The 23,652-nt window shown below is 41.2% G+C and overlaps 1 protein-coding gene across 1 annotated transcript in view; it reads left to right on the top strand.

Moving 5' to 3' along the window:
- b4galnt4a (beta-1,4-N-acetyl-galactosaminyl transferase 4a) overlaps positions 1–21,763 on the top strand; it is a 171,700-nt gene extending 149,937 nt beyond the window's left edge. The window contains exons 11-22 of the mRNA XM_066701130.1: positions 547–613; positions 6,516–6,659; positions 8,296–8,405; positions 10,208–10,308; positions 10,974–11,047; positions 11,303–12,557; positions 13,331–13,689; positions 14,191–14,344; positions 15,022–15,094; positions 15,983–16,136; positions 17,840–17,966; positions 18,573–21,763. Of these exons, the coding sequence (XP_066557227.1) occupies positions 547–613; positions 6,516–6,659; positions 8,296–8,405; positions 10,208–10,308; positions 10,974–11,047; positions 11,303–12,557; positions 13,331–13,689; positions 14,191–14,344; positions 15,022–15,094; positions 15,983–16,136; positions 17,840–17,966; positions 18,573–18,687 (2,733 nt within the window). The 3' untranslated portion in view covers positions 18,688–21,763. The remainder of the gene's footprint in view (positions 1–546; positions 614–6,515; positions 6,660–8,295; positions 8,406–10,207; positions 10,309–10,973; positions 11,048–11,302; positions 12,558–13,330; positions 13,690–14,190; positions 14,345–15,021; positions 15,095–15,982; positions 16,137–17,839; positions 17,967–18,572) is intronic.
- The last annotated feature ends 1,889 nt before the right edge of the window (positions 21,764–23,652 follow it).

The raw sequence follows: 23,652 nt of genomic DNA, 5'->3' as shown, positions 1-23,652 counted from the left end.
ATCCATTTCTTTATTGGATAGGTCAGGACGTGTTGAAACATCAGTGAGCAGAATGTGGCTGACAGCATTAACATGAAACAGCCCTGTCATCGGGGATGTCTTTTTTCCAGACATTGGAAAAAAGACATTGCTAAATAATGCTGGCTGTGATAGAATTGTCAAGATCTGAGGCATGCTCTTCATAAATTAGCGGTGACTCATCCAATATTGCCTTCAGCAGGAGGAATTTAAGATGACACTCTAGATATATTACATGGTGTGGGTTAAAACATTTGAAAGGTTATAGTGTTCAAAACCTGAAAGTATATATTTATTATTATTATTATTATTATTATTATTATTATTATTATTATTATTATTATTATTATTATTATTAAATGTCATTCCTAACTTGTCTCCTCTTCCACAGGCAATTGTACACTTATCTGGGATTTGGATTGCGGACTTGGAAACCATGATTACCTGTAATCATCAAGAAAGCAGATCATTTTTTTGCCTAATTTCTCTCAGCTCTCTGTAATTGTTTTCCTGTTGTTGTTGTTGCAGTGGCGTCCTTTCCTACCAGGCCTGAAGTTTGAAGTCATTGACACTACATACATCTCCTTATACACAGGTAAACCAAACACGTGTGGACTGGGACAAGTGAGTTAAAGCAGTCAGCCCAAAGAGTAAATATATTTAGTTAGATTATTCCAGAAGGCAGAACTAAATGGAGCTGTACCTGGTGTTTGTTTCCCCTTTTTTTTTCTCCTGTCGATGTGCCTACAGTTCGCCTACACCACGAGTGTCAAGAGATTTCTGTATAAGAACTGTCAGGAAAGTTTAGGAAATCTGTCTCTCAGGTTTGCCATGGATGTCACTATAATTATTCCATGGTTACAGTATCAAAATTGCAGTGACTCTGTCTTCAGAACCTGCATGTTTCCCTGTCTGGGTTCAAAGACTCTGAACTAGTAGTTTAATATTGCATGCAAGTATTTAAGTAAACATTACTAGGGAGACTAAGATTGAAAATGACAGCTTTTCCCAATGTTGTTTTTTTACCCCTTGAGTAAAATAAATGTAGCTTGATGTGCAAAACATTAACACCATTTAAACCCATTGTAGAATGCCAGGATCTTCAGAATATATATTTTAGTGGACATGTTGCCTATATGTCAGGAAGGAGGAAGGTGAAAAGCAGTTTTGTAGGCCAAGCAGAAGGCAATGCAAATGCTTTTGTGGTTATAACCCCAGACAAGATCACAGGGCCTAATTATATTGAGACTCTAACATCATCATATTCAAGTACTGAACAATTGGTGGCAGAATATGAAGTTCATAGAAAACCAATTTTAAGAGCCCAGTTGCACAATCCATGACTGACACTCCACCCAGTAGTCCAATTGGCCAAGAGCCAGATTTAAATATATATTATTTGTTTATTTATTTATATGTGTGTGCATGAGTAATCTATAGTGTTTAAATGTACAGTTGAAGACTTAAATATAACATTGTCACTCAGTGATTCAATTAGTTTGATAAATATTGTTAATTAAACAAGACAAATTTATCAATTCAGTAATTTCAAAGTTTGTTGAACCCAGTTTCAACCAAGAGATGGGGTGTTTAAACTTTGGAGTACCACCCCCACCCATCCGAAGTGGAACCTGTCCAGTTTTGCCGAGGCTGAATCAGTGTGTGAAATGAAGGGTGTGAATGCTTTTCACTACAACTCTATATACACATTTCCTGAAAAAATTGCCGCTGTTAATCAATATGCACTCATCTAATGTGCCGTGGGACAAATTAAATCAAAAGTTTAATTAGGATGATAAAGGGAGATTGCAATGCCCCAGATGTCTACTGAGGAGTTATTTTTGGTAGAGGAAGCCTTTAACATATTATATAACTTCAAGATTTGAAACAAGCTATGTCCCCTGTCCTGTAGTGCGAAATAATAAAATCACCCAAGGCGTAACAATGTAACAGAACTAAAATTGAATGGTTATAAGAGAGAAGCTTAAAATAATAATAAGCAAGAAAAAGTAGTACACAACTTGTGAATGTTAAAAGGAGTAATTTCCCAATGTTTCAGTTCATAGAGCACTGCCCCCCTAGGCAAAGAATGTTAACTTTTATTGAAATTAAATTACATTGCTCTTAAAGAGTGGCACATTTCTCAATTTTCCTGTATACTGAAGTTCATTTGAAATGACTTTCATTTTAATAATCCAGATAGCAAAGGAAGAGGCACGGCTGAGACTTTTAATGGGCTTCAGCACTTCAGTTTTTATCATTAAACCAACACATTTCTTTAGGGCTTTATTATTATTATTGTTGTTGTTGTTATTAATATTTCTATTCTGAGGTATCCTATATTCTCATAAGGGGACCTTTATCTAGGTTTTTTGCTTTTCTGTGGAATGCTGCTGACTTCTCTAAATTGATTCGTAGCCACCGGAGTTAACAAAGAAACGGTTATGCTGTCTGTCTTTCTATTCCATCACAGTCCTCAATTGTTGTAATATGTAATAACTGTGTGTTGTTTTACAAAGCGTATTTCACCAGATTGCATGTAAGGTCAGTCTCGGTTTCAAGAGAATAGAAAACAAGGAAAAGATATATACACTACTTTATAATGGCAGCAGTTTGTAATGGATTCATGAATGATGTAATAATCAACTGAACCATTTTATGGAAAGACACTCTGAACTGAGTACAATTTCAACCTTTTTAAATTGTTTATTGATATTATAATGTATACCTGTTGTAAAATAACTGTCATTCTTATGTTGATATGTTTGTTGTATTTTGAATAAAGTAAATACTATGTCCCCCTTCAATTAAATTTTTATCCAGGAGGCTCCAAGTGTATTCATGCCTCTGATGAAGAATAACTTAAAGTTGATTTGGCAAGAAAATTAATTTGTACACTCAGTATTTTTCAATACACACAAATAAAAAATGAAGACTTGATTGACTATCAATATTATAAGCATCCTCAGCCTATCCATCAAGAATTGCATCAAGGATCAAGGATTTTAAACCTTAACTGACCCACAAAATGTGCTTGCCTTGAATTAAATATGGTACAGTAGTATACACGCATGTAGTTTGTGCCTTTACCCTGAGGATTCACGAAAGCTGCTGCACATCACAAATGTCCTTCCATTGCAGTTCAAAGTTCTACTGTGGATTACTATTTCTTACCATAGATTTACATAAATCCTTCAGTGGGGAATTACAATGCACCAGGGGCCTGCAATATTTATTTTAATTATTGCAAGACTGGAGCGATGTTTGGCTTCCTCATCTTTCTTTTTTTTTTAACACCCTGCTTTTAATTTGAGCTACAGTTAACAAGCTCTGGGGTACAGGGACAAGTGCAGCAAACTTGAAACATTATTGCGTGGTCCCCAGGTCGTTCATTACCGCTCCGGCTATCGGCAGTGTGTATACATCATTAATCACTCAGCCCTCGCCTTTGGGCATGGCAGAGGGCTGGCTTTCCCCGAGAGGACACTACGGTCAATGCACGTTGCTCAAATGACCAGTCTTGGTGCAAGACTTGTCATGGACAGACTGGACAGAGAGTGGGGCTCCGGCTTCACACAGCCCACAAATCACCATTCCAGGTACCCTGAGGCCCTGTTACTTTGCTGCAGTCCCATCTAATTATTTTGTCTAGTTGGCAGTTCGATTGGTTTAATTCTATTAGCAGGTCCATAAGAAGTCGGACGAATGATTTTTAGTTGCCAGCTTCTGGGCTCATTTCCCCACTAAAACCAGACCACTGACAGTATCTGTTGGCACCCCGTCTGGCTGAGAGAGTCACAGCCCATTATTCTCTACTCATATAAGGAAGCTTCGTCTTCTGTGATTTCCATCGATTCCCTTTTCACTTTACCATCGTTGTTTTTAAGAGAGTAAAAAGGCAGATTGCTGGAGCCAGTTGGGCCCATCTTGCTCCTCCACCTTAATAATCCCAGAACCCCATCAGCCTCTTTCTGAAACACTCCCTGTGGCTCAGTTTCCAAATCATAACCTGAAACGTCCTCTCTCCTGAGTTTTTTTTTAATGCATTTTTCCATAATATGTTTCCATATCTCAAATGGTAATGAGGTATTTAGTTAATGGCCATTGCTGTTATACCAGAAGCTATTGCACAAGCAGTCCCTACAGGGATACATCATGAGCCCCTTTCTTTGCGTTTGTTGTCACATTAACGAATGAGTGTTCCGGGGGTTCCTTTGCCCGCTGATTCCGCTTACTCGATTTCACCCGTCTCCCGGATAAAACCAGCTTGCAAATTAACTGCAGGCAAATAGTCCTGAATTGAAAGGGGAGAGGGGACACACACGGTGGCGGGATGGCATCCTGTGTTCGGGCTTGTGCGTCACTAAAACACTTCCCTGGTGTAGTTCTCTCTCCTCTGTCTTTTTTTTTATTAGAAGCTGGAACACTGAGCAACCTCAGCAGCTCAGAGTGCGAGGGGAAACAAAACACCCTGGGCAATCCTGAAGAGCTCGGGTAATAGGATGTTCAACAAGTCCAAAATGAAATCGCCTTTGAAAAGCACGGATGATAAGAGCGGCTCGTTTAATTACAGCAAGGGGGATGTTGACTCTGATTTAAAGGCGAATCTCTCATTGTGTAGTGCAGGATTTATTTATTTTCTTTCCCCAGGTGCACTATGACTAATCCGCCCTTGTCTGAGAATCAGGCATCATTGCCTGTGCTGGAGTCGGTGGTTCCTGCTGTTCAGCTGTAGCTCCCGAGATGTGTTCATCAAGGCAGAACATTGTACACTAAATTAGATGCATTCTTCACCTCCTTATTGCTTACCTATCCAGAGTGCCTCAGCTCAGTGCTATTGATCAAAGCAGCTGCACTGGTCTGAACCGAGCCCTTGAAATCAATGGAGAGGGCATATACTTTCGCTTTCGGGGCAGTTAGCCAATGGAGTAAGCCAGACAGCAGTGAGAAGATCATTATTTATCACTGGATCATGCCAATAAGGGTAAATGTCCTGGATTCTCTGGCAGCCTTCTAAGTTTTCCTTTCTTTATTTTTTCTTCTCTTAAATCCCTTAAAAGTATTTCCCCCTGGTCCTTGTTTCACTCTTTCCCCCTCAGTCCCCATCAACACCCCCCCAGCTTACTCTTTCCTTTAATTATAAACATCTTTTTTCCATCAGGGTCCAGACTCACTCCATAAATCATACTTCTGTTGAAATAACTCGTAGGCCTGCGGCCGATCGATAATATTAATTAAACCCTGTTTTCTTCCGCTGGCCAGCGAGACAGTTTTGAGAGCCTTCATAACAGGGAGATAAGCTTTAATGAATGAGCTGCCTCCTCATCTCCACCCCCCCGCCTCCCCCAGGCCCCACCCCCCCGGTCAAAGCTAAGCAAAGTGGATTAGAGCAGCGAGAAGTGTTGTATTCCCTTAACACCTGCTAACACACTTTGAAAAGGAAGTGGAACACCTAGGCCCTTGTGTAAAGATTTGGGTTATTTATAGAGAGAAACTTAAGTGCATGCTCTGTGTCTAAAAAGTTGCAATCTCCCACAGTGTGTCTGAGTATATGTTGGTTTTTTGGTTTGTTTGTTTCTCTTGGCTGTAATTAATCTCTCACCAATTGCCAGTTCTGAAGGATACCCTAACCATACACCTTGCACTGTGTACATACAAGGCTGCTCTTTTCAACCATTGTTTGAGTGACAGTTGAATTTAAAATCCTTCATGGTGGACAGTGGAATATTTATTACCTTTTTGTGTCTCTTAAGTGAAAGAGCAAAGCTTAATGTTAAAGACTTCCTGCATTTTGAGGCATTCGACTGTTTTTTTCTCTCTTTCTCTTCAGGCAAATGCATTTGTAAGCAGAGCTTTTTGTCTAAAATGAGCTCCTCTTCAATTAGCTACTATTGACCTTTTGTTCCTGGTACCTAATGGGATTTTTGCTTTGATTCTCAATAGGCGTTTCATGCCTATTTTGTAAAAATATGCACGGCCTTCGAGAATCAATAGGATATTGCTTTTCTCTTTAGAACTAACACTCTCCTTTTTCTAAGTCGAAACTTCTCTTTTATACTTGTACACACCTAAGTTGGGTGAGTTAATGGGGCTTGTTGATTGAATTTCAAAAAGCCCTTATTTTAAGGTACAAATGCAGTGGAGTGATATCAGATGTGCATAATCAAGCTTTACACAGTTGTTTAATGATTACAGGCTGAAATCATGGAGTTACTTGTTATCCATTGAAAGGGTGTGTAGATGGTTTCCTCCATTGAGCAAATTCAGAGTGCTTAAAAATGTTAAGGGAATTTGGGGAAATTGTAATTGGCGTGGTTGTAACTACAGTTTTATTATTCATACAACTCCTACAGCCCTTGCTGTTGACCTTTTTTAACAACAGGGCTCATGTGAAAATACTTTTAATGAAAACCAAGCAAAATAAAGAGCGAGAGCATGGTAGACATTAGGCCGGGCTCATGAGGGATGTATAAGTTTTCTGTGTCAATTATTTTCAGATGAGTCCTCCTTAAAAATGAACAGCGTGGATCACATCCCCCAGACCTTTGGCAGCCACAGCAGGGCACCTCTGCAGGCGTCAGAGAAGAGCCGTCACGGCGCCGACATGTTGAAACCAGACCCTCGTGACACTTTCTTCAGCAGTGAGTAACTATGCCGCCTTGGGCTCGGGGACAAACGTCTGCCTCCTGTGTTCCACCGAGGTCTTGTCCGCTTCCACAACCAGCCGTGTCATCACTTAATGCTGGACAGAAGCCAAATTTAAGACAAATGCACACACACAAAAGCCAGTGTCTTCCTGTTCAGTGCCAAGTCCATTCAGAACTGTCATTTAAAAATGGCTTGCTTGTTTTGGTTTTGGTTGGCACCCTTGCCAATGTAGTGATTGATTGGAAAATCCCATCTTTGTTGTTGCTTTTTAAATATAATTAAACTGACTTTTCAGACTTACCTCGCCTGGTCAGTGTCAGTTCTGATTCTTAGTATATGTCAGATTCCTCTTTTGGTTTGAGTGGTTCTTCTGCTTTCTTAACCTTATGAGAATTGAATGGGCAACTTGCCACTGACAGAATTGAGACAACTGAATTCCACACGCACTCTGAACGCATCAGACCTCTCACACTCCTCCGAAGTGTTTTGTGTCATACGGACCCTGTAAAAGGATTCCTAAGATTTATCTCTGTCACTTGTTTCACACATTCCTGCCTAACATTTTTAAAGACAAGGTCCCAGTCACCCAGTCCTCTTTTACTGTAAACTGGCGAAAGTAATTGTCTTGCAGTTTTCATTTCAGTCACACACACACAGGGTGATTTACAGATCTTATTGCTGCAGAGCAATATTTGCTCTCCATCTTCTGATAAAGTAATTATTAAAAGGTAAAAGGAGCACACCAATTCACAATGTAGTTATGGATTCTTGATAGGGTAGTAAAGGATGGAAACTTTTTGACTTCTTTGATTCTTTATGAAACGTGTGAAATACAGTGAACGTGAAGATTGCCAGTTAGATCTCTAAACTCATTGTGTGGAATTATTTTCATTTCATTATAATTTTTGTTAGTTTATTGTATCCTGGCTGTGTTATGTTTATCCTGAGGCATTTACTACAGAAATAAACTCTCTTCGTAAAAAACACAATTTCAAATGTTGCCAAGTGCTTTCTTCAATAATTCAAGAACAGAGCCACAGGCTTAGAATTGCAGTCAGATTCTTAGATTGCATTTAACCTGTCCTGAGAAATGCCCTCAACAGAATGCTTGCGGGCTGAGTTTTCTTATCTTTATTGAAGACATTCTGTACTAGTGAAATAACTCCTAGCTATCAAACAGTCTTAGCTGTATTTTTAATGTGGTTGCTAATGTTGAATTTGCAATGTATTTTTCAGCGGAGGATTTGATCAAGGAAATGCTGAGCCAAGAAAGAGATTGTTTCTCATTCTGTTGAGAACAATCTCCTTAGTTTCTGTTGGTCATGTGTCCTATTAAGGTCAAGTAAAGAAAAATGTTGCTTTCTGACCCTGCTGAAACATTTCATTACATGTAAATAGACATCACCTGTAATATTTTTTAAATTTCAACAATTTTGACACATCATACAAGTAGTAATATCTGAAAAGCACAGAAAAAACATTTAATTTATCCATTGTGCACAATTAATCAGGATTACATTAGTTGTCATTTAGTGCATTGGCAGACTTCCCTGCCAGTCTGCTGCAGTGGTTGGCTATTTGTTCATGAATTAGTGGTTTTAAGGGTCTGACTTTACTCTCTTTTTCCAGCGCCAATGATAGACCCCTCCCACCTGGAGAATGTGCTGCCGGCCTGTCTGTACTCCCCTACGTACGTCGTCAAGGATTTCCCCATCGCTCGCTACCAAGGCCTACAATTTGTGAGTGCTCCATATACAGTTGATTCACACTGAATTCAGTTTATTATCAGTGTCAAGTCATCGGTAGGTCTATGTCGTGTATGCGGCCTCGGGCACACCTCCGAGCTCCTGATTCCCTCAGCCTCGTCAACAGAGAGCGACAAAAGACTGGTCCTCTGACGCCTGGGGATTGGAGTGCTCGAGCGTGTTCGGAGAGGGGTGACATCACCGCCATGAGCTCACTTACTCTGCGTCTGTAACACTCACACTAAAGCAAAAATGCTCCAGATCTCCAACTGAAATGTAAAGGAACTGCAGCAGCCATAACTCAAAAACATTCCCACAGGAATAAGGTGGGCAAGTATGTGATACTGCTTTCCATGACAACTTCTTACATTTATGAGACATTATACTTCCCTTGATGAAATCTCAATATCCGGATCTGTTGCTTCTAAGAAACATTTGATGTATTTTCAAAGACAAGGCTCAGCTTTGATTATTCATTCTGTATGTCATCAACATACAGGGTTCTTACCCCATTGTTAATTTCTCATTAGCAGTGTGTGGACATGGATTCTCAACAAATTACCGAATGATGTGCCTAAAAGCATTTATAGAAGAAGTACACTTACCTTGAATATTACTGATTGATACCTATTATATTCTAAAATGAAAAAAAAGAAAAAGAATGTAAAACCAACTGAAGCAAATTTCTCTGACTTTTTATAAATACATAGCACAGGTTTCTGTAAACTGGCTCTTAAGATGTATCTCATCACGCCATTTTATGTTCTAATAATCTGTACATCAATGTCAATCCACTGCCTGGTCCTGTCCTTGAACAGTTGAAAGAGTTTGGCCCCCTCGCTTGCCTTTAGCTGGCTCTGCTGTAAAAAGAGAAGTCTGTGCAGCATATTTGAAGTGTCCAGGACATTCTTCAGCAAAATCACATTTACATGCATTATGAGAGTTAATTCCATTCAAGCCGGTTACCCACAGTGCATGGAAGATCATAACAACCAAAAAAATATGCTTTTGCTGTGCCACACAGTGTTAGCAGAAGATAAGAGGGAGGTATCCAGATTGCTTAACGGAAGATCAGTCTTTCCCTCACCTGCTGCTCTCAGCTGGGACCCTCCGTGCCAACTGGCATCCAAACTAGAATGTTGCTGCCCCCCTATGACTAGTGGATGTCATAGCAAATGGAAAGAGATAGATTGTGACTTACAAACTCATATTTTAGTAATGTTATCACTGTATGTAATACTTATAATAATAATATTTGTTTAGTTTGTGTATTTAACATTCATCACTTTCTTTTGCAGATATTTAAAAATATAAATGTTATGTAGTTGCACGGTGCAAAATAAAAGCTTATTTCCCATACTTATATATTTAATAATGTCATTTCTACAACCTGTAAAATGCTTTGTGCCTATTGACACAGATTTAATGAGGAGCATTTGCTGAAAAGTCACCAAATATTTTTCAGACTGAAGTGAATTGAATTAACACTATTTGTTAAGCTGTTTAATTTTTCTCTAATTAGAATTTTCTTCCATAAATAGCATACTATTCCCATCCCAAAAGTGTCACTTATCCAACACACCTTAAATGGGTAAATCTGCCATTTCAATATTGACAAATGTGTCTCTTTTTAGCAGCTAATCAGCAGCTTATATTTGTTTTGCTATTATTGCAAAAGACTGGGGCGGTACAAATTTAGCTACGTGCCTTTGGGCATTGGCTGTTGATTTGAAGGGCTGTGCAGGGTCCTGATGACTCAGTCTCACACTCACACCTGCCCTCTCTTCTGTGCCCAGGTCTACCTGTCCTTCGTCTATCCCAACGATTTCACCAGGCTGACCCACATGGAGAAAGAGAACAAGTGCTTCTACAGGGAGTCGCCCATCTACTTGGAGAAGTGAGCTGTTCTTAAAAATACTCTAACGCTGGCCAACTGAGTGCTTCTGTTCCTTTCCAAGTCTTTCAGATTCTAGGGCATTCCAGATAGGCCCTCTCTCCAGTCTCAATCTTTCATCCAGGCAGCCCTTGAGCATACAATTTGAATATCTACACTGCTGTACATAGTGTATAATTTATGAACTTGTCCTTGTTTATTTTTAAAATGCAAGATGGTTCCTTGTTTTATAAGTGATGTACAGAAGTGAAGATTTCTTGTTCAATTATAATGTGATGTTTAGATTTAAAACCTGGGCTAACAAACAGAGAACTAGGACTGTGTTTTAAAGCTACCATAACTGCATCAAGTTTAGAAAAGCTTTCAAAACCGATGGTACATCTGGCCTTAGCTTTAGTCTTTTAACCTGACATGTTACACGATAACCATACTGAATGCTAAGAATGTCATATTTACCTCTACAGACATTAAGTAAGAGGACAATTTTGATTTTATTGCATGGAGTGTGCGATAATTAATTTCTGTGCCACTGATTGCAGTCGTTTACTCACCAAAAGGATTACAGCATTCTCCTCTGATCAGTGAGCATGCAGATTTGAGCAGCTCAGCGCTGCACCCTGCAAGTGAGCGTGTTCAGCATTAATATCCAGAAGTCCTGATCTTCGCAGGTTTGGCTTCTACAAATATATGAAGATGGATGAGGAGGAGGATGACCGGCCTTTCCTCTTTCCCAACCCAGAAGGTGAGCAAATCTTCTCTGTGCGGTGAACCTGTGACACTGAAACAATAATGCCATGTCAATCACTATTTTGATTATTTTTCAGAACTCCTGTTTAAGCAAGAACTTACAGTCCAGTTTAGTTATCTGTGTTCTTTTATACTGTGTACCAACTTATAACAGCAAGTGTTATTGGAAATGCTCATGACATTTTAAATAGAGCTGCCACAGAAACAGGTTTCATAAATGCTAAAGCAGTCTTTTTGACTTTTTCTTTAGATTTCTTAGAAGAAGAAGAAGGAGTGGATCCTGAAGAGGAATCCTTGCCAATTGACAACCACCCAATCAGGAGAAAAGCAAACGGCAGCCTAGCCAACCGACATGTACCTTCAAGACCCATGAGGAGGTCTGCCGCTCCTACCACTGCTGACTATGAAGACGACCCTGATAACTACCCCTTCAATCGTCGGAAGAAGGCCTTTCAGGATGAGGGGTCCAGAGAGAGATGGAAAATGAACAGCAGAGACATCCCCACACGAGCCGACCTCCGTAACAACCAGGGAGTTCTGGACTTTAACGAGCCAACCGTGGTCCGTGGGAAATCGTTGTCCTGGATCAGGACCGGCCCGGACAAGCTGAGTAAGAAGGGGGCTGAACCACTGGGAGGCCCTCCCCCTAAACCCGGAAAACCAGCCCTGTTTCTCCCCCAGAATTCGATCTCGGCGCTGAGCAGCAGAGCCAAGCAGATTCTCAGCAACTCTGCTCATGCTGGCCGCAGCCCTGCCACCAACAACGACAACAACGCAGACCGTAAGAAGGACCAGAACAAAATCTATATCACCAGGCCCCGACCCAACAGGAAGAGCACAGTGCCCAGGCAGCCCCGCGAGGTCTTCCCGGGGGTTTTCCTGTACCAGAATGGCAAAACCACCAAGCTGGTGAACCTGAACTCCAAGCTGAACAGCAATGGATTGGTCAGTGCCTCCCAGCTGCGAGCCAAGACCTTTTTCAGAGACAACAGGGATCCTTGGCTGAGCAGGAACTCCACCAAGCAGGCATCTCGCCGTGCCTCCAAGGCAGCGGTCAGGGCACTCCATAAAAAAGAGGAGCTTCAGGTAGTGGCTCATGTGTCTCCCAGCAGCCTCTTCCCTAATAAAGAGCTGCCCCGGCCCACCATGAGACATCAGAAGACCCAGGACTTAAATTCCTCTGAGAACGCCTTGCCAACGGAGGCCAGGGTGACGTCCTACATGAAGACGTCGGAGATCACGGAGTCCCAGCAGCTGGAGGCCGAGCCTGAGGAGGGAGGGCTGTCAGATTACAGCTACGAGGAAGCTGATCCCCGCCTGGGCTGGGCAGAGGAGGCCATCAACTGGCAGCGCACCTTCACTGTCAATACCATGGACTTCGAGCTGCTGCGCTCCGACTGGAATGACCTGCGCTGCAACGTTTCGGGCAACCTGCAGCTGAGTGAGAGCGAGGTGGTGGATGTTCTGGCGCAGTATATGGAGAAGCTGAACGAGAAGAACGGAGGGTGAGGCAGGGAGGGGGTGAGGAGGGTGCAAGTGACATACTAGCAAAGAGGTCACCAAAGACCTAATGGTTTGAAATATGCAGAGAGCTTGTGCAGTTATGATGCTCAGATAACTTTTGGCTTAGGATAGTAACAGTTCTAACAACGACAACATGAAGGGAAAAGTCAGGGTTGTAAGTCCTCAATCAAGGTATACGTACTTAGCAGGTGACTACCCATTTTAGGAGGTAGTTCAAGTAGTTCAAGAACCGACGCAGACTAGGGTGACAGTTTGGACATAATTTTTAAGTATAATTTTCCATTTATTTCAAAATGTACCTCAATGTATACGAAAAAAAATCTAAAAAGCTTCAATTGTAGGCATGCCAACAATTAACAATTGCAACATGCATCCAGTCAGTCGAGCTGGTAGAAAATCTTTTTCAGAGTTACTAATGTGTTCAAACGGTGATGCTTTTCACCCACCACGACTAAGCTTTTATGCTTAAGACTTTGCTTTGAGCGAAAAATTTTAGTGTGCAGTGCTGGGAATCAGAGATAAAGGATTCAATCTGTGATTTCAAAAACATAACCTGGCAAGAAATAAAACCAAACCTACTCCCAGTCTGAATTTTTACAATGCAGCTATCACAGAGAAAAAAAAATTCAGAAGTGTACTTAGGTGGTCGACTGATCAAGCCTTTGAAGTTCCCCGTTGATTTCCCATGATCACCCTAAACCCCCAACACACAGACACACCCCACTCCAATCGTTTCTGTCTTGTCATCCCTCAGGATTTACACACTCCTGCGCATCATCAACGTGGAGAAGCGTCGGGACTCTGCACGGGGCAACCGCTACCTCGTGGAGCTGGAGCTGATGGAACGGGGCAAGAAGGTGGTGCGGCTCTCAGAGTACATCTACCTGCTGCTGCACCGTGGACGTCAGGAGGACAGCCTGGAGAAGGACGAGGGGGGCCCAACCGCACAGCCTGTGGCCGCCACCACCACCACTACTGTCACCACCCCCGGGGGCGGCCACAGCCCCCCACGAACCACTGGCCAGTGGAGCACAGCCTACGCCAAGCCACTTCTGTGCCAACCCGTCATGCTTCAGTGGAGGCACGACGTTATGGTGCACTTCGTGGTGCCAGGTGAGGGATGCCTGGTTGTCTGGCTGACTTGTTTGTTTGCTCATAACAGAGGGGGCAAATCTGCTGTTCTGTCATCTCCTGTTTCTTTTCTCTCTTTTATTGTGTGTGATCAGTTGTTTATTGAGTTTCAGATAAACCGCACTGAACCACAGAAGCAAACCTCAAATGTTAAATGGTTTATTTTAGTTGAATTCACTGACCTGAGGTGGCAAGGCTGCGTACTGTGATGTAAGTTCCACTTAAGCCTCCTCCTGATGTAGAGCTTTGTGGTGGGCAACCCTAATGGTGAAATGCCTATGGGGTTCCCGAGTTGTTTTCACCTGGAATTTCCATTTGCTAAATATAAACATCCTTCCTTCCTGGGGTTTAAAACAAGTGAGGATTGCATGATACCTAAAAAGCCTGAGGAACTGATGTCCGCCAGGGCAACGGCTCCCCACCACTTAAGCAGAAGCACTCAGCTGACTTGATCTCCTCCCTCTTTTGCCTGTGGCTCCTCAGTGAAGAACCAGGCACGCTGGGTCCAGCAATTCATCTCCGACATGGAGCTCCTGCACGACAAGACGAAAGACGACAACTTCAGCATCATCATCGTGGACTTCCAGAGCGAGGATATGGACGTGGAGCAGGCGCTGAAGGACAGTAAGGTGCCCAGGTGAGCACCAATTCACAAGGCTGAGTAAGACAGTGTATAAGCTGACTTTTAAAATTCAAATCAGGCTCTACCTCTGTGGTCCAACTATGGGTTTAATCTTCTCCCCTGCCATATGGATAGGGTCTGGTATTGATGGTAAGATAATGCAAATGCAGCAAGCACTAAACCACAGACACAAGTGTAGTCATATCTGGTGGCTTGCCCTCATGCCTCGTAGGAAACAGGTAGCAGGAGTGTAGAAGTATTGTGAGAGAACTGTTTATCTGGGCTACAGATATTCATATTTCAGGGCTGCGGTAATCATTTATTCTTGTATTTTATTGTAATATTCCCTTCATCATCATTAGCATCATTTTCACCGTTTTATCAGTCCTCTGCTGGGTGAAAGTCTCCCTAAGATTCTGCCACAGCAAATCCTGTCTTAAATTCATCTTGACATCTACCAATAAATGTGTTCGGCTTTTTCTGGATGTTTATTTATTTATTTTTGTCACCTGGGATCTAGCCTAGTGTTTTATATACATACATCTGTTTGTTGTTGTTGGTTGTATTTTTTTTTTAATTGATGAAAACGGGACAGGAACGGATGCATTTCATTGCACTTGCAAGAAACCGTACCCAGATGCAGAGTATTGTGTCCCTACAGACCTACTTTTTTTCGTGTCTTGCTTGGCTAGGTACGAGTACCTCAGGCGAGAAGGGAATTTTGAGCGCTCTGCAGGATTGCAAGTCGGGGTTGACACCATCGAGGTGAGATGGAGACCGTGTACTTAAATTAACATACCAGTTGTGGGGTTTCTTCATAGAGCTGCTTGGGTTCGCATTACACGATGTATTCAAGTTTGTGTTTAATTTGGCAGTAGTGATATTCCTTGGAAATCAATATGTATTATATATTATATGTGTAGAATTTCAAATGTATAAAAAGGTTTAAAGATGATGCATTTTAACTAGCAAATGTCTTACAACCCAATGCTAGAGCTTGCTCAAAGAACAGCTGATGGGCTGCAATGCTCCTCAGTCAGACAGTTTACAGCTGTTAGGCAATCTTCCTGCAGTCATACTTTTGGATTTTCAGTATGTAGCACTCGCGTAGAGAGCTTTCTACTTTAAAGGGATGTTTAAAAGACAGGGCATCAGGTGGAATGTCAGTTGGCATTTCAGTTGCAGTGCTTTCACGTTGGCTCACAGTGCTGAAGCAGATGGACTCAAGAGGCCTGCTTCCCAGAGGAGGCCCCGCTGCAAGCCTGTCGGGCCTTTAGGTTTGATGTTGACGTCATTTCTGGTGACACCTTCGTATTCCCACCATGGCTCAGTCCTTTTCCCGGTTGTTGGCCTTGCTCTGTGAATCAACCTAGGGAACTGGTTCTCAATCCTGGTCCTGGGGACCCCTGTCCTGATGGTTTTTATTCCAATCAAGCTCTCAGTTTTTTAAATAAACCCTCAATTGAATGAATTTGCTCCATTTGAATTTTTAAATTGTGTAGCTTCTTAAAAGTTGGAGATTTCACTGTAGTGGTTAGGGCTCTGGATTCATAACTGGAAGGTTGTGGTATCAAATAATGTAATGTACAGTTGCATGCTTAACACGAAATATACAGTGATGGTGTCTGCTTTGTCTTTGGTTGGGTTGAACAGGACAGCCACAGCATTGTGTTCCTGTGTGACCTGCACATCCACTTCCCCCTCAACATCCTGGAGAGCATCAGGAAGCACTGTGTGGAGGGGCGGCTGGCCTTCGCACCGATCGTTATGAGGCTGGCCTGTGGGAGCTCTCCCAGCGAACCTGACGGTAATACACACCCAGGAGACAAACTCTGGCTGGTTGTTCATCCACTCCCTGCTATATTCCTACAACTTTTATCCATTCAAGACAGAAAAGTAGTTTATTTATGTAATGCCTGCTTGCACGTATCTGGTGCCTGGTGTGTTTCTGTCACTGTGTTGTCTTGTCTGTCTCCACATTCTTAACTTTTGTCTTCTGTCTTTCTTTTTCTTTCTTTCCCTTTCTTTTTTTGATTCTTTTCCAGTTACAGATCCATTAAGACTGCTTACCAAGTATTACAAGTATTTTGTGACAAAGCATAGTCAGTTGATGTCATTTACCTGTCACATGTCAGAGCAGATTCTCCAATCTGCGTTGATTACAGGAATGCAGGAATTCTCAAACTCAGAAGCTGTCATCTTGACAGAGCCTAAAACAAAGACAAGAAAAACAATTGAAAAGCAAGTTAAAGGAATGCTAAGCAACCCTGCTAAAATGTCTTACAAAGCTATTAATTGTAGTCTTGTTTGTATTTTCATCTAATTAACTCAAAATATCAAGTGTTAGGCACTGGCACTTAATTAAGAATGTACTGAATTGGTGAATTACTTTTCAGTGCCTCATCATTAAATGCCCGTGTGTATAATGAAATCCAATCACAAAGGATAGGGTCACTGTACACACCAAATATATCATGACTGAGTTCATTCTTTCCAAAGGAATACTTTTAACCCTGCAGAGATCAACTTAATTAGCAAACGTCAAGGTACACTGCTCCTCAAACTGATTCTGAGAAAGCACTAAAAGGGCAGATGGCTTAAACACATTGAACTTCTATTAAGCTGTAAGGGGAAATATATTGGAACTAAGTGTGAACTAAATTATTACTAATGACATGGAGGTAATCTTGTACGTTTTACGCAGTTCAGTATGTTTTAATTAGTGTTTGGCAGTTTAAAATTTTTACAGAGTACGGTCTGGTAAACCATGGGAAATGCACAGTTGAGTACAGTAAAGCATGGAAGGCTGTGCTAAAGCATGGTACACATTTTGAAAACATTTTATAGCAGAGTATCACAATAAAATGATTGAAACACTGCTAAATTATGGCCCAAATTGGTGGTGCTCCCATTCACCTGTGGACATGCTAAGGAGAGAGATAACAGAACCAAAGATTATAAATATCCTTATTTTTCAGACCTTGGTTGAAGTGAGTTGCTTTACAGTGAAATTTGGAGATGTCCTGGGGTTTAAATCAGGTCTAACACCATTTAAAATAGGAAGAGGATGCAGCTGCATTAGTAGGGCCTACTACGTCTGCAGAGGAAAAACAAACAAGAATAGTTGGATTCTAAGACCCATGTGCCACGATGATAATCTCTCCCTCGGGGCTTTCCTATTAAAGTGCTGCAGTCACTGAAGAGACCTTGACTGTTTTTGGCATTGCATGAGCACATAGCTCCTTTAAAAAAAAAAAAAAAGCCTTTTAAATGTACGTCTTTTAGTAGAGCAAACTATGTTAACCGCTAATTTAAATTTGAAGCTGCACACTGTTTTCAAGCTGAACCCCATCCAAGGTCTTAGGAAACTCATGCTCATCTTAAAGTAAGGAGAAGCTCATCCCGGGCTGTGACAGCATAATCTGCACGTGCGCCTCTACATCAAACGGCTGGAAATGGAAAATAATTGGCACCGTTTTCTGTTTTTGTTTTTTTTTATCCGGTCCTTAGGGTACTGGGAGGTGAATGGCTTTGGCTTGTTTGGCATTTACAAGTCTGACTTTGACAAGATCGGAGGCATGAACACTGAGGAATTCAAAGACCGCTGGGGAGGAGAAGACTGGGAACTGCTGGACAGGTAACGTGCCCCCAAACCGGTGTCCGGTGAAACAAGCCCCGGATTGGTAGCTGCCCTCCCTGTGTGTCACAGCTATTTCTGTTCAGTCCAGTGTCAAAGGAGTCTAAGCCCTGATTTGGTTATCTCTGTAGATCTATTTATGACATACATTATTGTAAAATACTTTCCCAATAAAACAGTATTTCTTATGCACAGAAATGTTCGCAATAAGACTCTGTAAAATAGCAGTCAATGAAGGAAGTTTTGAACCTGAGTGAAAAGGGTAGAAATGTGAAAAGGGTCGAATGAAAAGGTAATGAAAAGATAAATGCAAAGGGTAGAAAACAACCCTATAGGAGGACTGAGTTTGTTCTTCTCAATCTGCCCACAGATCCCTCAATCATAATAACCCCCTGATAGCCAATGTAACAGATGTTTGATAGCCTATCAGTGACTGTGGCAGGTACATTTACATTGAACCCCGAGCAGGTGCACAAATATTATACATCTCTTATATACATCCTATTCATATTTTATGCTCTCTTTTTTCTTCCTGTTCACAGATACATTCTTTATTCTCTGAGCAGAGGCCTCAGCTTGTTGTCTCTCTTTTTCTTTTCACTCCAGAGTGCTTCAGAACGGCCTGGAAGTAGAGCGATTGAGACTGCGCAACTTCTTCCACTATTACCACTCCAAGCGGGGCATGTGGAACACTCAGATGAAAAAAAGCCCCAAAGGATAGTAGCCCCAAGGTGCCTGGACTCTGTGGTGGAAGAGAAAACCCTAAGAGCCTGCTTTAAGCACTGCACAGGCATTCTTGAGAGACTACCAAGTCCCTTGAAGGACCCCCTCCCCTCCTTCACTTTATGGAGACCAGAGGGAGATTCTGCCTCCTAGATTCTGGGTTGTTGCCTCTCTGAAAGCTGCTTTCAGTTTTCTAACAAGTACTCAAAGGAAGTGTCTCTTATTTCAAAAGAAAGGATTTTCGTTATTGTTGTTTTTACATTGCCTGAGAAGAATTTCAGTGCTGCTATGAAGATTCGAGAGCTTCTGAACTGTTTCTAAATAATCTTCTAGATTAAGGCGACACCAGGACAAATGTCAGTGTTATGGTAGAGAAACGCAAGAAGAAAACATTTAAAAAGGATAGTAGTGAATGCCTTCCTCGCAGCAAGTGGCCCAGCTTTGAAAGGTGCTAGTACAGGAACACCCTCAGAGATCTGGCCTGTGCGGTACATATTTTCATCTAATCACAGAACTGCTCAATGGAGGTGGTTATACATACGTGTTTTATAAGTGTGCATATTATGACTCGTACATGTGAGTACAGAGACCTGTTTCAATTGAAAGATCCACAATACTGTCTGTGGGCCTGCTGTTAGCGTTCATCACTGTTTTGGGGGTGGGAGGGGAGGAATAAACTTTAACCAGTCGGCAGCTGAAGAGGCATCCTAAACAACACACTGAATGTTTTGTTTGTTTGTTTGTTTGTTTGTTTTCTGTTTGCCATTGCTGATGCAAACTATGAGGAGGAAGGAATGCTGCATCTGCCCCCAGGACTGATCATCGTTGGCAGGCTTGATTACTGTAGTTTTCTCAGTGCCAGCTGTGACCCTTAACAGTAGAGTATCCCTGGCCAGCATGGGACTTTGTTTTGTTTGGGGGCTTCATTTTAAACGTATGGATTAATGGTTGCCATGGCAGCACGAGCGCACTAATGTACGAGGGAGGAACAGTGCTTCCATCTCCCGTTCTGTATTTATCCTGCTGATGGTTTTTCATACAGCAGCTTTGTGTCTTGGTTTAAACTTAGTACACTTAAAAGTGCCACTGTGAGAGAGGGAGCCACACCGGGGAAGCAGTTTAGGCAAAATTGTTAATCCTGGAGGTGAACAACCATCAAGCATATCCCAACAGAAAGTTAGCTGGACTACACACTGGACAAGTGCACAGGTCTGAAGCTGCTGTGGGATCTACTGCCTGCTTGGCCTGTAAAGGTTTCTTAGCAAGCTGCAGACTTGATCTGATACAAGAAGAGATTTCTGCTTTCCTAGTACATTAGAAAAAACATAGGTGGGCAGTTCCAAAAAAAGTCAGGTAGGTTAACCAGGTTCTGTACAAACTAAAATCTGAATTTACAGCTTGACTGGTGCTGATCTTTCATACCCATTGAAACTGAAAGCTTGTCTTATTCTATGGCAGTGCTTTCATTGGGTATCCAATGACCTTAACTGAACTGAAAGGCTTTAAACTGCATTTTAAACTGTAACCATTAGGATTCTTTGTAAATAGCTGCAGTTCTAAAGCCCACTTGAAAATCTAAGAACTCTCGGTATATAAATATATATATATATATATATATATATATATTAACTTATGCTTCTTTGACTAACAGCAGTACATTTAGATTAGATAAATGAAATTAATAGATTTTAGGTTCCATACGTTACACTGAAATTCAGAAGGAACCCACAGGGTAATGCTTAAGTCTTTAAGAAGCTACTCAAAGCAGAAACCCAGAGAACAGGTGTACAAATGTGATTCACATGTGATGTGATGTTTACAAAACAAGAAAGTACTTGATCTTTGGGAAGTACTTGATCTTTTATTTACTCCGCAGCACAGGAACACATAGAGTTCAGGCGCCAAGCAGATTTCTCCTTAACAGTGACAGTGGCCCCTCGGGTGAGGATCAGCTCTTTATTACATAGCAGTTGTCATAAAGTCCATAGCTCCCCTGCCTCAATATACATTTATTTGAGTCTGCGTGTGCACACAGATGGTGCCCATACATTTGGGCAACTGAGGAAAGTATTGAGTTTTCCTTTGCCCCATTCTTGCCTACAAATACATTAGTGATCATGTCTCTGCCTCTTGTTACCAGGCCTACAGAGGACTTCCCAAATAAGTTTCAAGAATCTTAATTAACACAGGCCTATTTTTTTCATTATTATTAATGATATTATTTATTTTTTTATCTTTGCCAGTTCTGTCAGGGTTTTTTTAATGTCGAGTGTTGTTTTTTGTGCCAATTAGTGCAAACTACTCCCAAACAGACGCTGAAGATTCGACTGTGTTCTGCTTTGCCTGGTTGAAAGAAAGGGAAGGTATTCTCACTGTTGTGCCTTTGATCGCTAATGTAGGAGAGCAGTGAAGTGAAACTGAATGTGTTGGCTTTACACAGCTAATGTGCTTTAAAATGTGTTCAACGTCAGCTTAAATGATGAGCTTAAAAGTGCCGTACTACTCCTGAGGTAGGGCTTCTGCCAAAACAAATGTATACAGCTGAAAGAAAAAGGATAGATATCAAGAAAGGATTGCTGACGTGGCCAGGTGGGCTAGGAGTAATGGTGGATATTATCAGTTTAAGTTGCAAAAAGGCAAAGGACCTATAAACAGTTTTGTCAAGAGAGATTATTATTATTATTATTATTATTATTATTATTATTATTATTATTATTATGTAAGATTCATATCTGGGACTCATACATTCTTAATCTGAAACCACAGTTCTCCTTGTATGTGTTGGTGGTGTTAGAAGAGGTTGGGGGGGCAGAAATACAATTATCCCAGTTTACCTTCCTGTCTGCCTCCTCCTCCTCTTCTAAACTCCACACAGCAGGGATGTGTCTCATTTCAGCCTCTCCAAGCAGGACCCTTGCCTATTTTTACAAGAAGACAAGGATATACATTCCAAGGATAATTTCTGTGAAATTATTGTGTAGAAAGAGTTTTCAGAATGTACTGTATTGTCTTTTTTGTTTGTTTGTTTTGTTTTGTTTTTTGTTTTTTAAATAAAATTTTAATCTAAAGCCTCACGTTGGTTTTGGGATTGATCCTGTTTTAGAGACTGTGGAAAAACCCAAATAAAGTTGTTTTTGTGTGTCTGTGTACTTGCTTGATGGGAAAGAGATGGAGTTCACATTTTTTGTTTTTCATTCTCTTTGCTACATTGTTTTTTGTTTTGTTTTTATCATTGGCGTTACGTAAAAGAGTTCTTGACAAATTTACTGAATCGAGGATTCAAGGCCACAGGAACCCCTGGCTGCCATTGTTTTTTTTAATGATACAGACGTGGCTGAAAGTATTGGTACCCTTCCACTTTAAAAAAAAAAAACTCTGAATATTCTCTGAACTAAGTAGAAATTGACAAAAGTATTTGGTATCCACCATTCTTTACTTCACATTCAATAGAACAGAAAGATTCCTTTTGATTTATGACGTAACATATTACTTTAAATAATAAAACAAATGAAAATGGTATGGACAAAAATATTGGGACCTTTAACCTAGTATTTCGTTGCACAGCCTTTAGAGACAATAACTGCAATCAAGCGCTGTCTGTAGCTCTGAATTAGATTTCTACACTTCTCAACTGGTAGTTTGGCCTACTCTTCTTGAGCAAACTGCTCCAGTTTTCTCAGAATGGGTGCCTTTTCCCAACTGCAAGTTACAGCTTTTTCCACAGATGTTCAATGGGATTTAGATCAGGACTCATAGAAGACCACTTCAGAATGGTCCAGTGTTTTCTTCTCATCCATCCTTGGGTGCTTTTTGAGGTATGTTTCGGGTCATTATCCTGCTGGAGGACCCATGACCTGCAACTGAGACACAGCTTTCTGACACTGGGCTGTACGTTTCACTCCAAAATGTCTTCTTAGTCTTCAGATTTCATCGTGCCCCGCAGATGAGGCAGTAAAGCAACCCCAAAACATCACTGAGCCTCCTCTGTGTTTCAATGTAGGGATGGTATTCTTTTCTTTGAAAGCTTCATTTTTTTTCCTGTAAATATGGAGTTGTTATGTTTTATTCAAAAGCTCTACTTTTGTTTCGTCTGTCCAAAGGACTTTCTCCCAGAAGGACTGTGGCTTGTCCACATGCATTTTGGCAAACTCCAGTCCGGCTTTCCTGTGTTTCTCTCTTAGAGAGAGGTCTCATGGAGCAGGGGGGCAGGGAGCTCTGACAATGGGAGATGTTCCACTAAGGAAAGAAACAAGGGAAACTGCTAGTAGGAAAGTCGCAAAGTGTTTGTACCTCAATGCCAGGAGTAAAAGGAACAAGATGTTAGACCTAGAAACCACAGTGCTGGCGGGTGACTATGATGTTGTAGGAGTGACGGAAACATGGCTTACAGAAAATGATGGGGATGAATTTAAAAAAATAAGGACCAAGTCTAAAACAATGGTCTACAATTTTAGAAAAGCAAACCTTGAAGGTATGAGGCAGCACTTAGAAGAGGTAGACTGGAGCACACTGGATACAGATTCAGTCAAAAATGGATGGTTATATTTTAAGAATATACTACTTGAGGCTCAGGAGAAATTTGTACCGAAACCTAGCAAATTGAGGACCAAAAAACACTGGCCTAAATGGTTTCATAGAGGTATGCAAAAAAATATTGAGAAAGAAAATGTTCTATAGCGCATACAAAAGGGATAGAGATTAAACTAAATACAAAGAATATGTTGAGCTGCAAAGAGATCTTAAGAAAGGGATCAGGAAACCAAAGATGGAAATGGAAAGAAACATAGCTCTCATAGCATGGAGCTAAAACTAATGCAAAGAGCTTGTTTCAATACTACAACAGCAAGAGTTCAATAAAGGAGGAAGTGAAACAGATAAAGGGCAAAAATGGAAGTATCTTGGAAAACGAACAAGATGTTCTAAATGAGTATTTCACAGAGGTTTTTACAAAAGAAAAAACAGA

This window comes from Amia ocellicauda, chromosome 4 (genome assembly GCF_036373705.1).
Source record: "Amia ocellicauda isolate fAmiCal2 chromosome 4, fAmiCal2.hap1, whole genome shotgun sequence".
Lineage (NCBI taxonomy): Eukaryota > Metazoa > Chordata > Actinopteri > Amiiformes > Amiidae > Amia > Amia ocellicauda.
Note: the sequence above shows the minus strand (reverse complement) of the source record. Positions and strands in the feature narration are given on the sequence as shown.